The following is a 15,326-nucleotide window of genomic DNA, read 5'->3' on the forward strand; positions in this document are numbered from 1 at the left end:
ATGAATATACGTTTTATCTCATTGTGACATTTGTTGGGGCTATGGTTGAGGGAAGCAGTCCCTTCCCAAAGGGATATGTTACTCATGAGAACTTTGCCCAAAGTGCAGAATTTTTGCTATGAGAGAGATTCTGTTGACCTATTGAGTTATGTGGTCAGAAATAAGATTTTCTGTCCTATATTCTCTGAAAGGGGTTCAGAGATCCAAATCATTAGATTCAGGCTCAAAAAGCAACATGGCCAAGAGCAAATGGTCAGTGACAGGGTTAAGTCTGGAAACCTAGTTATCTAACTCTAAATCCCATGCTTTTTCCTCTGCATTATGCTGTGCCTGCTGTTCCACCTATAAGTGTAAATCCACACAACGTCCTCTAGCCCACGCAAAAGAAGATACCTTTAAATCAAGGGTAAAAGTAAAGACACTGGATAAAGGGTCAGTAGATCTGGGCTTCATTTTCTGCAAAATGGAACTAAATTTCCTTAGGGTGGCTGAGAAAACTAAGTGAGATATGGAAAAATACCACTGAAAGTGTGAAGGGTGATGCACGTGACTTGCATCTATCGTTAGACATGTCGAGGTGCCTGTATCATTAAATTAAATGAAATTCACTTGTATTTAACTATCAAAAGAGTTCCAGGTTTCATTTTGGTCATAGACTGTGTTTCAAAGGAATTTCCACACTTCTCACTCTGCTGGTTTCTTTATGCTATCTGACTGGCCCTCAGGCATTTCAGGCTTTCAAAAATCAGACTCAGAGGAAAAGGTGATAAAATGTGACTTGTCTTTCTCCCTAGAGTCTGTCACCCCTGGAAAGGGTTTAGAACCTCAATTGCAGTTTACAAGAAGTAAGTCATTTCATCTTCTTCTTCTCTGTGGTTGTGAATTAAGAAGAAAATTCATAAGACTTTAAATGATGGCTCTATCCCAGTTGGAATCAAACTGTTTATAAGACAACCGTGCTGTTGGTCACCAATAGCACGGTCTATTTTTGCCTCTAAGTTGGCAGAGGTCTTGAGCTTAGAGACATTCTATGCCCTTGCACACTGCTGTGTCTTCTCCTTCTAAGCCTCTTCCTCTGGGTGAACTCTTACTCCCCCTGAAGGCCTGCCTGGTCAACGGTCACCCTCGGGAAAAACCTCCCCAGGTGTGGCCAAAGAGGCTGATTTTCTCCCTGGGCTCTCCCACTGCACCTTTTATGAATGCTAATTATTATCATATTTTATTGTGTTATGGCAATTTATGTTTTCCTCACCAAATTGAAAGTTACTCTAGATCAGAAGCTACAGCTTACTCACTTTTAATTTCTCCATTGGGCAGCACACAATATTGAATGAATAAATGAATGAATATTTCAATTCATATCTGTGCATCAAGGCAGAACTCTGCTAAATTTTCTAAGCTATTTATGGGGCAGCAGAGGTATCAATGACCCTTGAGGTGCTCTGAGTTCTGATACCATGAATATCTCTCCTGGGGTTCATACCTTCTCCTACTGAGCCGTGGAGCTATTGAAATTTTGACTCCATGTCTTTTCCTCTAGAGATTTTAAAAGACTCATTTATTTCTCTGATTATTAAGGATAATTGGACTTTTAAATCATATAATTTCGACCACTTATGTTGCAATATTGAAGCATTGATATTGATACGGTAAGAGTTAACTCCCTTTTGTTGGCCTATTTGCCGAAGTGTTCCAGCCCTTGGTATTATTTGCAATTAACATCTGCACAGTAAGAGCAGATAATCATCAAATTACAGGGTTCAAACCAAACCCTCAGGAGTCCAGCAGTGAACAAACTATATAATAAAAAAAATCCTCTAATGAAAGACCAAGTTTGTGGTCAGGAAGAGTAAAATTTTCTATTAATCCAAAGGGGATGAGCAGAACTAGATGAGCCAAATTCAGGCTAGTAGTTATCAATATACTGTCTGAAATAAGAGGGTTTAACATGCAAGTTTGGCGTAAGTTTAGACTCTAAGTGTTGGATTATTTTCTAGCATTGGGATGTAATGATGGACCAAGGAAAAAAAAAAAAAAGAGAATCATAAAGCAATGCATTAACCCCATCTTTGGGAAGCAGTTTGTGGCTCAACTGATAGAGTGTCCGCCTACCATATGGAGGGTCCAAGGGTTTGATACCCAGGGCCTCCTGACCCGTGTGGTGAGCTGGCCTATATGCAGTGCTGCCGCATGCAAGGAGTGCCGTGCCACGCAGAGGTGTCCCCCGAGTAAGGGAGCCCCATGTGCAAGGAGTATGCCCCGCAAGGAGAGCCGCCCCATGTGAAAAAAGCACAGCCCACCCCAGGAGTGGCACTGCACACACGGAGAACTAACACAGCAAGATGACGCAACAAAAAAGTGACACTGTTTCCCGGTGCCGTATGACTAGAATGCAAGGGGACACAGAAGAACACACAGCGAATGGACACAGAGAGCAGACAATGGGGGGAAGGTGAGAGAAATAAATAAAATCAATCTTAAAAAACAAACCCCATCTTTTAAATCAAGATATGGGGATTAATTTTTATTACAGTGGAGCATTTTTTGGTTTTGTGAATAGTTCATGCACCTAAAAAAAGTGTTGTTTAGAAAGATGGAAGAGTATTTATAAATAGTAGTCATAAACTAAGTTAAAATTCTATTGAATTCAGTAAACAATGGTTCTGGTACCATGTGTGTGCCACTAGGCACTGACTTTCTTAATTATAAAAGCACGTCCTTTGGTTAATTTGTTAACCTAAAATTTGTAATTAAAAAAAGTAGCTAGTGAGCTGGAATACTCAGAACACATAGACCTGGAAGCACAATAAAATAGCCACAGAATTGTATCTAACAAAGAATTCTCAGATCTACTGGGAAAGGGTCAGGAGGAAAGATAATTTGAAGTTATCCTAGAAAGGTTCTGAATTCTAAAATACCTAGGAGAGTCTCAGGTTACACTAGCCCTCTCTACTTTGTGACCTGTTTTAGAAAGCTGAAGTCATATTTCAGATCATTGGCTTTCAAATTTGAAGTGACTCTCTGCTACTATTTGTATAAGTATCATCTATTTTACTTTGTCATTTTCATAAAGTCTTAAAATAAAAAAAAACAAAACTCGAGATTGCTTTTTTTAAGCCTAAGTGTACAATGAGTAGTATTTGGTATGATCACATAGTTGTGCATTCATCACTTCAATCATTTTTAGAACATTTTCATTATTCAGTAATATAATCATAATAATAACAAACAAAAACCAACCAAACAAAACTCATCACCTCTCAATCTCTCTATGGTTCCCCTTCCATACATAGCTGCTATTCTGTTTCCATCTCTCTAGTGTATTTGTATTTATGTTTTGTAAAAACAGTTATTATGCACTATCACTCATATTCATATTTTACATGAGGTTTCACTATGTTGTACAGTCCCATGTTACAAATTTTAGCTTTCCTACTAGTAACATATATGTCCGTAGACTTTCCCTTTCTACCACTGTCATACCAATATAATAGCTCTACTAGTCACAACCACCATGATGTGCTCTCACCATTTCCATTCATTTCCAAAGATTTACGTACAACCTTTTAACCAATGTAATTTTTTAAATTGGAGGAATTGTAGTTTACAGAAAAATCATGCAGAATATACAGGGTTCCCATATTCCACACCTCACACACACAGTTTTCCTTATTAGAACTTTGTATTACTGTGGTAGCTTTGTTACAATTGGTGAAAGAATATTATTATAATTGTACTATTAACTATAGTTCATAGTTTATGTTAGAGTTCACTGTTTGTATTATATATACTCCTACCATGTTTCTTTGTTTTCTTTTATTCTACTAACATATATACAACCTAAAGTTTCCCTGTTTTAACCACATTCAAATATATCATTAAGTGGTATTAATTGCATTCACAGTGTTGTGCTACCATCACCACTATTCGTTATCAACACTTTTCCAACACCCCACACAGAATTTTTTTTTTTAATTTTAGTAACATATATACAACCTAAATTTTCTCCCTTTAGCCTCATTCAGATATATAATTCAGTGGTGTTATTTACTTCACAATGTGTGCTACCATCACCATCCTCCATTACCAAGCTTTTTCCATCACCCCCAACAAAAATTCTGTACTAATTAAGCTTTAACTCCCCATTCCCTACCCACTCTGCAGCCCCTAGTAACCTGTATTCTAGTTTCTGATGCTATGAGTCTTAAAAATTCTGATTTTTCCATATCCGTGAGCTCATAAAATATTTGTCCTTTGTGTCTGGTTTATTTGACTCAGTATGATATCTTCAGGTTTATCCATGTTGTCGCATGTGTCAACTTTTTGGCATTTAAATGAGAAAAGTGAATATGATTTTTAAAAATTAAGTGATTTCACTAAAAAACTTGCCTGGTCCTAGCAAAAAAGAGATCCATTTTCTTTTCTTGCCTTAGTCCTAATAAAAATTTGATCTGATTGGTTGGTGACTTCAAAGTAAAATAGCATCACAAAGCTGAGAAACTTTCTCCTGATCAATCTCTAATCACCTGCCTCTGGCTGCTACCATACAAGGACCCAATAATTTTACAAAAGAGCATTTCTAATAAATTCAACATATAAGAGTCAAATTGCATTAGGTCCACCATATTTAAGCAAGTGGAGTCTAACTGTAACCTATACTATTAGCAAGTCTAAAGAAAGAAAAGGCCAGCAGAAGAGATTGGCACGAATGCCAGGTCCAAGACGAAGGTTGGCATTGGAACATCTAGCAATAGTCAGGTGAGAAAGACCTGAATCTCAGAGTTTATTCAATCTTGTGACGTGAGAAGTATTCTCTCTACTGGAGAGGTGCTTCCTGATGTCTCTCTTTGGCTTGGATGAGATAGTCCTCATGATGATTTTGCCTTCCTTTGCTCTCCACACCCACAAAACAATCCCATTCCACAAGCAAGGGTACAGCATCCTGACATCCTTGCTGTGGAATGGGAATGTTGTGCTTCGGAAGTGAGTTCTCTGAAGGAACTGAAGAGGGAGGTCATCCATTCTTATCTTTATTATCGGCATTCTGATTTATACATCAGTCTCTTGTGAGTCTGTGAATCCATCCGTCTCCCAAGATCCAGTTTCCAGTGCAGTTGAGCTTCTAGATCCTGTACCATGATGAATACTACAAAAATAGGCCACCCCGTGGATAGGGAAGACCAGTCAACTAGCCTTCTTGGTGTGGCATTTCTACTCCATTGTTGTTCCCTTCAACACACAGTGCAAATTGTCAATTGTTTTTTGAGTATCTGTTATATGCCCAGTATCATTCTAGGTAGTATCAGGTGCAAAGTTGCTATTGGAAAATATCCCTGCCATCAAAAAGTTTATAATTTATTTGTTGAGAAAGGCATGTACACATGAACAAGGAATAAATAAGACCTTTGTGTATATCCTTCTATCCATATATTTCTATCTATATTTGATAGGTCATAATTATGTACTAATTATTGTGATATGTTAATTGTAAAATAGAACAGTACCTAACAAGGTGTTATTTATATCGTACAAATATATATAGCACTAAAGCATAACTACCCACAACTTGTAACTATTCGTCTAACAAGAGGAACAAATGTTTTAATGCAGACTGCCTTAAAGTACCAATATAAAGTATGCATGTATTTGTACTTTGCGTAGTATATATTTGTACTTTGTATAGACTGCCTTAAAGTACAAATATGAAATATGTATTTGTACTTTGGACAGTACACATATATAGCACTAAACCCTAACTCCCAAAACATGTTAACTATTTTGTCTAGCAAGAGGAACAAGTATGTTTTAATGCAGACTGCCCACCCCCTAAAATAGAAACTAATGTTTTTTTAAAGACTTTATATGGTATCACTGGAAAAATCTGGATTAGATTCCAACTATAAAGGTCATTTGTAAATTTAATAGCCAGATGCATAAAATGGACGCCAGCAAATAAATTTATGGTTGTGGAAATATTTAGATACTTTGAACAAGAGTGATACACACTGATAATTCTGTGGTTTATGAACTAATATGCACTCTTTGAAGAATTGACCTTTCCGCCTGCATAGAGTTCCTATGATAGTTTCTTAATTCCTTTCACAGTTTGGTTACTGAATCTATGTACAACAAATCTACTCTAAAGCATATTGCTATGGTCTAGATTCATTTTTCCATGGGAACAAATCATATCCTTCATATATACTCTTCTTTACTAGAATTATATAAGGTAGATATTATTTTCCCTGAGACAAAAACCAGGGTTTTATAGGAGTGCCTCAACAGCCATTCATTCAAGAAATTGTTCTTAGAGCCCTACTATTTCCAAGCACTGTTTCAAAGTTTTAAAACTGTGTTTTCAAGCTGGGGGGCCAGAAGTGTTGATAGAAACTTTTCTTTCCAAGAGAAAAATAGTACAGCTGGTTAAAAACTCCAGCTATTAAAAAGAGCTTAGAGATAGATCTAAATAATTCTATAATGGTTGCAAAAGAGTTTAAGCAGAAATGGAGATCCTTAGAGCAAATTAGCTTGGAAGTGCTGACAAGCAAGAGTTAACTCGAATTGCCTATTCTCTCCTTCTATGAACATGATAAAATACAAAAAAAAATAAAGTCAGAGTTAGGAAGACTTTATGGAGTTGGACTATGCACTGGTTCTTAAAGAACCAATAGAATTCAGGCAAGCAAAGAGAATTTTAAAAAGGCATTCTAGACAAAGGAGAAGGGATGGACTTGTCTGGTGAATGTTGAAAGCTCCAGGAAACATCAGGCAACTGGTGACAAATGTGCATAATTCCTTCCCTGGACACCGGTTCTCTGTATGATAAATGTTAGGGTGTACAGCACTGATTGAAGATGTGTGTTAGATTGCCAATGAGGGAACAGCTAGAGGTCGGGATAAGCTTAAGAAGAAGAATTATCAGGGGAAGGCTGAACTCAAGGTTTGGCCTTGGGAAGGAAAGAATGCCCTCCTTTTAACTGAGTGATAGCATCATGATAAGGAAACCTAAATTCCACTGTGAAAAATACAGGAGCATCAAGACAGAGTGAAACGTGTTCCGCTCTCATCATGGTTCATCCTAAAACCAAATTGTGACATTGGTGATAATCCCACTGGGGTAGGACCAGAATGCTCTGAAGGGGTGGAACAGTACAAGGGATTAGCTTAGAAGAAAGTGGATCAGACACAAACACGTTCAGAATAGCTACTCCCAGTGGTGAGGAAGAGAATACAACCTTAGATGAGCACACAGCAGGGACTAAGTTATTTTTGAAAATTTTACTTCTTATGCTAGATGGTGAGAACTCAGGTGTTTGTTATAGTATTCCTTATTTGTTTTAGCATGTCTAAAATATTTAAAACAAAATGTCATTTTAAAAACATAGAGAAACTTCGTAGTTACTACCCTTGTGTCCTCAATCAAAATCTACCTATGGCTTCCAAAAGAGTCACATTAATAATAATAAAACTCTTAATACTACCTGTTCATGCAGGACATCTCCAATTTTAGAAAGCTTCCTTTAATTGTTTCAGGGAATCTTTTGGGGCTTTCTTGCACAGGATCATGAATGATATGATCAACCACCATGTGCAAGCTCCCTGCTGCTAGGTCCCTGCCTCAGGGAGACCCTGACCCCACTGCCATGAAGCTACCTGCAGAGAAGCCTCCACTGCCACTACATTGGCCACCCCTAGAACTTGGGCCTCTGTAGACTGTCTCCGGCCCTTGTTATACAATTTTTCAAAGTACTAGAGTGGCCCTGTATTTCCTTCAGTCCTCAGAATTCTGAAGCGATCATGTACTCTGGATGGACCTCTGTTACTCTTTGTCACCCAGGCACCAAAGCTTGCCCTAGGCTCAGTGAATGCCTTGTGGAAACAACTTCAGCTCCTCTTGGCAGCCCACCTGTCCTCAGGAGACAGACATGCAGCAGTGGGGCTGGGCTAAGGTACCATTCCAAAGCAAGTAATAGCAAATGACCCCTCAAGCCCACATACAAACTAGGTCCAACTCCCCACTCAGTCGTGCTGCCCCAATGTGTCTGGATTCAGTGGTAGGCACAGTTTAGGGACAGTTTAGTTGTGTCTGGATTCAGTGGTAGGCACAGTTTAGGCACAGTTTAGCTGCAGTTGGGACCAGGCAACTGAAGCATCACTTATCCTCACATTCCAACCCAATTCCAGAAAGAAATTTATTAACTTGGTCAAGGCCACTATTTGCTCTTTATGAAGCCATATGGGCCACTTCATTTATGAAACTTACATTTTAGAGGGTCTACTCCCTGCCAGGCACTGTGCCATCTGGGGCAAGGGGAGAGACACAAAGACGGTTAAGACAGAATCCCCCTCCTCAAGGAGCTTACAATCTAGTAAGTGGGGGTGGGCAGAAATATAGATACCGTGCACTTTTGAATCTTGAACTCTATATTATAGTCTTCATAGATAATTAGACAGCCGGATATTCAAATTCAGGTAGGTGCTCTTTGAAAGACTCTGGTCTCCCTTTTTTGAGAACAAGCTTTGTGTTCCTCAGTTTCCTATTTAAGTTGCCATGACTGTAGACAAGCGAAATATATCATAAAGTACCCTGAAAAAGTTGAACAGTGGGCCCTGGAACACAGTGTGAATTTGCCTGTATTAAGGGAAAAAATAAAAACAAAAATAGCTCTGTAGATATATGTAGGAAATTGACTGACTGAAGACCAAATATGGGAGGAGAAGGACTCTGGATGTAACCCAAAAAATGAATGGATTGTCTCTGTGAGCTATGCTGTTATTAATGCTAAAATGGCATTAGGATGTGTTAACAGGAACATGGCAGGCAGTGCCGGGACTTCAGCCAGGCACATCCAGTCTTGGTCAAACCTTTATTCTGTCCAGTTTTGGTTTCCTGTTTGAAGAGTTGTTGTATTTCAGGCTGATATTAAATGGTTGGAAAATAGGCACTGGCATTTAGCCTAGAAAAGGCAAGAACCAAAGGATGACTTAATACCTGTGGCCCTAACTGGGGTAAGTGGCTTTGTATTTCAGCAAGAGGAAGTCTGGTTCAATAATGGAAGAAGTTGAACATCTGGCGATTAAACGCTGGGACTTCTATCACAGGGTGTTGCTTTTTGACGAATAGAACTTTAGCTCTACTGCTCTCCGAGTACTGCTTGCTTTTCATCTTGTATTAAGATGTTTGTATACATATCTTATCTCCCTTTGGGCCTGCCCTTCTTATCTTTGAAACCCCCACAGCACTTAACTCAGTGACTTGCTTATAGTAAATATTCAAATAAAAAGAATAAAACGTTCAAAAAGAAACCCCAAACCATGCCAGGAAAAGGCTGTATGACTATTATTATAAGGGAAATAAGAGAGTACAGCAATCCAAGTCCAGATTACAGGCCTGCACTGCAGAAAAGGCGAAGAATAGTAGAGAATTGGGTCATCACAGGCCACAAAGACTCTGGTGGAAGACAAGGAGTCACACGCAGTGGGGACCACAAAGACATTAGCCAAGAAGCAGGGAAGAGAGGCAAGGAAAGAAGTTACTGGAGAGCTGGAAAGCAGGGGGATGGGGAGAGCAGAGTATTTCATGAGAAGAGTTCTTAGGAGGATCCATCGAAAAGCATTATCGTGAGTTAGTATTTAGTAATATAGTTTAAGTGAGCATGTGCAGTGCCACAGGAGGATGGGATCCCATCAGTTGGGGGTGAGGGACATTATAAGGAGTCAGTGGGAAGAAGGAAAGAGGCTCTGCCTGAAGATTATGCAGTGACCCCTTCACTCTTATTCCTGTTCACCTCTCAGTGAGCAGGTGTCTAGACAAGACTTTTTTGCCTAGTTCCAAGAGTGTAGACTATTCATTTCTTTATAAGAAAATGTATCCCCAAGAACCTTCTTAAAGATCCCCTTTAAATTACTTCCCAAGTGATTAAGTTCCCCTTGGGTTTAAGTGAGTTTCTGTGGGAGCTGAGTGGCTGTGTGTGTGTGTCTTAAGTGCATGAGGGCAATGTACACAGCTCTTCCCACATGCCTCGCTTTTCCCTAGGGAATTGCTCCAAGGAAGAAGCTGCTCTTAAACAACCATTGTATACTATAAAGTCTGGAACAGATAATTTGCTCCAGTCCACCACCTCCATGAAGGAAAAGTTGTTTTTAAACATCATATTTTATTAATAAAGGACCACCCTGTAGTAGGGAGCTATTCCTTTCCATTGCACTGACCTATCTCAAACCTTCCCACAATCTCTTTGATGAAAAATTAAACAGTAAGGTATCCAGAAATGAAGTTCTCCTTGATGCTCTGAGTAATTTGAGAGTGGCCCAGACTGTCATTTTCACAGTAAAAGAGTCCTGAAGCATTACATATATGTGACCCCTACTGATTGCTAAAGAACGGCTGGCCCAGTTGTTCATGGTGCCAATGAAAGATCATTAGTACAGTCCTCAGAGACACCTTCTGAAAGCTGGACTCCCAGCATCCCAGCCCTTGCTGAAGATCAGTGAAAACGGATATACCCATAGGCCTCTGCAGGAACAGAACACTGTTCACAATCATCTTCTGGAATGTTCTTTCTGACTGCTCTCACATTGCCTCCCTGCCCCAGCCAGCGTGATCTCAGTGGGCTATTTGGAAGCTGTGGCTTACCCTCAGCCCTTCTCTGACCTCTGTCACGCCTTTCTGTGTTATCTCCCTGCCTCTTAAACTCCTCATGGCCTCTTCATCTGCCTTTTTTTGGCTTTTGTGCTCTTTCTGTTTCCACTTGGTGTCTGACCCAGGTCCAAGACTCACTTCTGTCTCTGCTATTCAAGTTATGACACCAGTTAGTTGTACTACCACAAACTGAAGACAGACAGCTACTTCCCAAATGCATTCCATTAATAGCAAGGGCCAGCTGCCAGAGTGTGTGGTTTACCTTTTCCTACCTTTACAAGTAGGAAAATAGCTTAGTGGATAACTTTTATACATTAGTATACTTTAAGTACATCAATGTTGGCATTTTAACAGAAAATAACTAAATTCTTGCTTCCCTCTATGGAGGATAAGATGTGTGTGTGTATGTGTGTGTTATGAGAGAGAGACAGACACTGACTGACTACTGGGCTGGAAGAACCAGAATTTTCCCCAGGCAGCCCATTTTATGAGCCTGTTCTGAATATGCCCAAACTATATTTGCTCCCTCAGAACTGGTGTGGAGGGCAGGGAATCAGGAGCTGAAATTTATACCCAAGATCCAATGAATCCTGTAAGCAATTATTTTTGTTTTGCTGCTGTAACAAATTACCACAGCTTGGTGCTTTCAAACAACAACAATTTGTTGTAGGTTAGAAGTCTGGCACAGGTCTCAGTGGGTTAAAATCAAACATGGGCAGGACTATGTTCCTGTCTAGAGGCTCTAGGGGAGAATCCATTTCTTTGCTTTTTCTAGCTTCTGGAGGTCCCTATATTCCTTGGCCCTTGGTCCCCTTCATCCATCTTTAAGGCAAGCAATGTTGCATCTCACTGCCCATTCTTCTGTGGTCATATCTCTATCCACAGCTGGAAAAGCTTCTCTGATTTTAGGGACTTGTGATTAGATTGAGTCCTTCTGAGTAATCCAGGATAGTGGCCCCAACTCAATGCCCTTAACTTAATCACATCTGCAAAGTCCTTTTTGAATCTTGATGTGGGCATCCTGGGGGAGAGGGGGCATTTTTCTACCTACCTTAGGGAACCACTGATTTTTATAAGTAATTGAAAAGAAAAAAATTAAATGGTCAAAATTTGGTAGACAGGGAGGGGCAAAGGTCTCAATTCATGTTTCTCTTTTAGCTGCGAAGCAATAAACTCAAGACAAGTTAGTGAGGGGAAGAGGATTTGGCTCAACTGATAGAATGTCCACCTACCACATGGGAGGTCCAGGATTTCAAACCCAGGGCCTCCTTGACCCATGTGGAGCTGGCCCACATGCAGTGCTGATGCATGCAAGTCACACAGGGGTGTACCCCACGTAGGGGAGCCCACGCGCAAGGAGTGCACCCTGCAAGGAGAGCTGCCCTGCGTGAAAAAAGCGCAGCCTACCCAAGAGTGGCGCTGCACACACGGAGAGCTTACACAGCAAGATGACACAACAAAAAGAGACAGATTCCCAGGGCTGCTGACAAGAATGCAAGTGAACACAGAAGAACACACAGTGAATGAACACAGAGAGGAGACAGCGGGGGAGGGGGGCAAGGAAGAGAAATAAAAAAAATAAATCTTTAAAAAAAAAGACAAGTTAGTGAGTGTTTTATTAAGTTCCTCTTTTGTGAAGGCACACATATCTAATTTTATGAGTCTTTGTGCACTTTAAATGTCAATATATATTGAATGATATATATTAATATAATCAGACAGACATTATATGTGTGTATATATATTTTCTGATCAGTCTGCTCAGAATTATCAGTTTGAAGGACTGAGACAGATTTCTGCTAAACACACATTGCTCAATCCTTAAAGTAAACATATGAACATATATATATATGTCGAGTGATAATATATATAATCAGAGGGATATTTAAATATATATATGGCGATACTCATTAAACTATGTTTACTCTATATGACTACAATGACAACATACTTTTTAAGCAGGAAAACAACCAAAATGATATAGTTAGTTAAAGTGAAGAGAGCATTTAACCTAGCTGAATTAAACTTTAGTTGAACACAAGAGTGGTTGCTGGGGTTCAGTTGGATGACACTGGGTGAGCTGTTTAAGTGCCCTGTGCTTCAGTGCCCTTGTGTATAACGTGAAACTGTAGATCTCAAAGATCTCTTTCATTCTGTGAAGGGTATCTCCACTCTATGAAGTTGATAGCTTCTCCAACTGTTGGTGCAAATATTCATAACCCTGAATTGTGGAGATCTGAGTTGCTCTACTCACTTGGCAGAAAGTCAATCCCATAAGCAACTTTGTGCCCTGCACCAGTCTGTTCATTGCTCATTGGAGATGAAGAAATGCATTATTGCTCAAGCCAAGACAAAGTGTCATCTCCAGATAGAATCAGCACCACTCCCTCTTCAGGCTCTGGAAGGTTTTCCAAGACTTTGCTGACCAGTTTCCTTTGCCTGGCTTGGCTGACGAGATCACGCCCAGAGAGGCATGGGTGCATATGAGCCCCACTGTTTTAACATGTTCCCAGGCAGGCTGTTGCCCTCAATTCTTGGAGGGGTGTGAGTACCAAACACCCTGTACAGTCCAGCACATCACGGAGCAGGGCTGTCTCCCACTACCCGTTTGCATTTGGTTTGCATTTTTATGTCATACTTCTTTCCCTGGATAAAAGGGATAAGAGGAGTTTCTCAGATTTGATTTCTCAGTGGGAACTGTTTGCTTTGGAAGCCACCTCCACCAATGCTAATTGAAAACAGCTCAGAATGAAGGCCTGAGAACTGCACCCAGATGAACTTTTCAGTGGGCTGATCTTTGCTGATCTTTTCAGATTTGGATTGTGATGCATGTAATACCATGATCAGCTATTTTCCAAAAAGCTGAAAACATGGATCCGTGTCTTTTCCTTTGACTAGTTACCTACGTGAGAATAATTATTTGTAGTAAGCATATAAAGTGCTCATTGTGAAAGCTACTGGGAATCCTGAGACCTACTACCCACCAATTATTTCCTGGAAATCTCAAAGCAATATGTGCCCTTAAAAAATCTAAACATGATGGGCTTCTATTAGAGAGATTACAGTAAAAAATAACAATCAGCTCTGTGATGATCATATGCGGAGGGAAGGGGTGGGGAGGAGTAGATTTGGCAGAGAACAAGCCCAGACTTTCGTCACCGGGACAGACCAAAGTGTTAACACAAAGGAAGAATACAGGAGCATCCTGCACACTCCACTTCAGCCACAGACAACATGGCACTTGCCGGGGCCCAGCCCACGCCCTGACGCCAGCCCGGTCTCTGCGCCTCAGGCGGCATCGCCGCCCCTTCCCAGCTGCGGACATGCTTGGAGGATCCGGATCCCAAGGAAGACGCAGCCTGGCCGCGCTCTCCCAGTGAGTGCTCCCTTAGCCTCTTCGGGTATTTTTTCTCTTTCTTAAACGACAAATTATTGTCAAAACAGCACCCCCAAATTGTGGGAGTGGTTGGGGAGAGGAGAACCAGAAGGGAATAGAAGACAGTGAATTATCTTTAATTTCAGACCTGTATGAAACTTTTCTGGTCTCAACTTCGTGGTAATGATTCACTGCTTTTCCTTGCTTCCATGTTTATGGTGGTTCATTGACCATTTGCAGGGGCTCCTAGCTAGGCACCAGTTTCTATATTCTAAATACCAGTCCACAAAGCACTGTGTTTCTAAAGATCCGCTGTTTAGACCTGAGCCTTCTGTTCAGAATCATCGATTTGCAGGACTGAGATTTTGGCTGAACTACACATTGCCCAATCCTTAAAGTAAACAGCTCAAAGCCTTCAATATACTGACCATTTGACTGTGACAGCACAAGACTGAAAGCATATGCTATTGATCAGGGAATTGTTCAGCTAACAGGCTCCAAGATTTAGGATCATGAAATCCTGGAATGTTAACGTTAGAAGGGACCTCCATGATTGTTTTGTGCAACGCCCTCATTCTAAGGACAAGGAAATGGAACCCAGAAGGGTGACTCAACTTACCCAAAGTCAGACTGTAATCAATGGCAAGGCCAAGTCTTTGTAGTCCCAGGCCAGGGCCGTTTTCACACCGGCATTTATGAAGTTTGAAAACGTTACTGGGTCTTGAGAAAAGGTAACACAGAAGAGTCAGAACTCCAAATGGTCCTTCCGTAAATCTTTTCCATTTTTTTGAGAATTTTGGCATCAATTCAGCATGACATTTGTTGTTCCAGTTGTTCCAGCTTTTTGTGCAAGTTAATCAAATAAACAGAGGGACTCATCAGTGTTCTAAAACAAGGCCCATGTCCATTATATTGGCAGATCTCTTGGAAAACTGGTTTCTGTAAGCGTAACTTTCATGGACTAATAGAAAGTGAGAACTCAAAGGGATTTTGGAGGTTATCTAGTCTAGTGGTTAGCAAACTACTTTTTTTTCACATTTAATCTTTAAAGGACTTCTATCACATAAAGATGATGTGGTTAAATACAAGGTTTTGGATGTAGAGCTCCCCATCCCATTCCTCTCTCCAGTCACACCCATTGTCTATCTCCACTCTGTACCCCATCCCTCCTACCCATCTCACCCTACCTACTCCACCTAAACATCCTTGGAGTCCTGAATTTTCATAGAACAATTCTGAAACCACTGGTTCTATTTAATACCTTCATTCAGATGAGGAAACTGAGGCAAATGGGGTGAAGGGCCTGCC

At 40.4% G+C, this 15,326-nt stretch overlaps 1 protein-coding gene across 33 annotated transcripts in view; it reads left to right on the forward strand.

The window, feature by feature from the left end:
* CALD1 (caldesmon 1) overlaps positions 1-15,326 on the forward strand; it is a 194,548-nt gene that overhangs the window by 104,561 nt on the left and 74,661 nt on the right. Inside the window, exon 1 of one of the 33 annotated variants that reach the window (XM_058297405.1) lies at positions 13,740-14,018. The exons of 28 other annotated variants lie outside the window; for them this stretch is intronic. In XM_058297405.1, coding sequence (XP_058153388.1) covers positions 13,966-14,018 — 53 coding nt within the window. In that variant the 5' untranslated portion in view covers positions 13,740-13,965. Of the gene's footprint in view, positions 1-13,739; positions 14,019-15,326 lie in introns of those variants that run through there. 4 more of the 33 variants (XR_011648873.1, XM_058297406.2, XM_023592599.3 and 1 more) reach the window with 4 other exon arrangements.

Source organism: Dasypus novemcinctus, chromosome 5 (assembly GCF_030445035.2).
Source record: "Dasypus novemcinctus isolate mDasNov1 chromosome 5, mDasNov1.1.hap2, whole genome shotgun sequence".
In the NCBI taxonomy this organism is placed as follows: domain Eukaryota; kingdom Metazoa; phylum Chordata; class Mammalia; order Cingulata; family Dasypodidae; genus Dasypus; species Dasypus novemcinctus.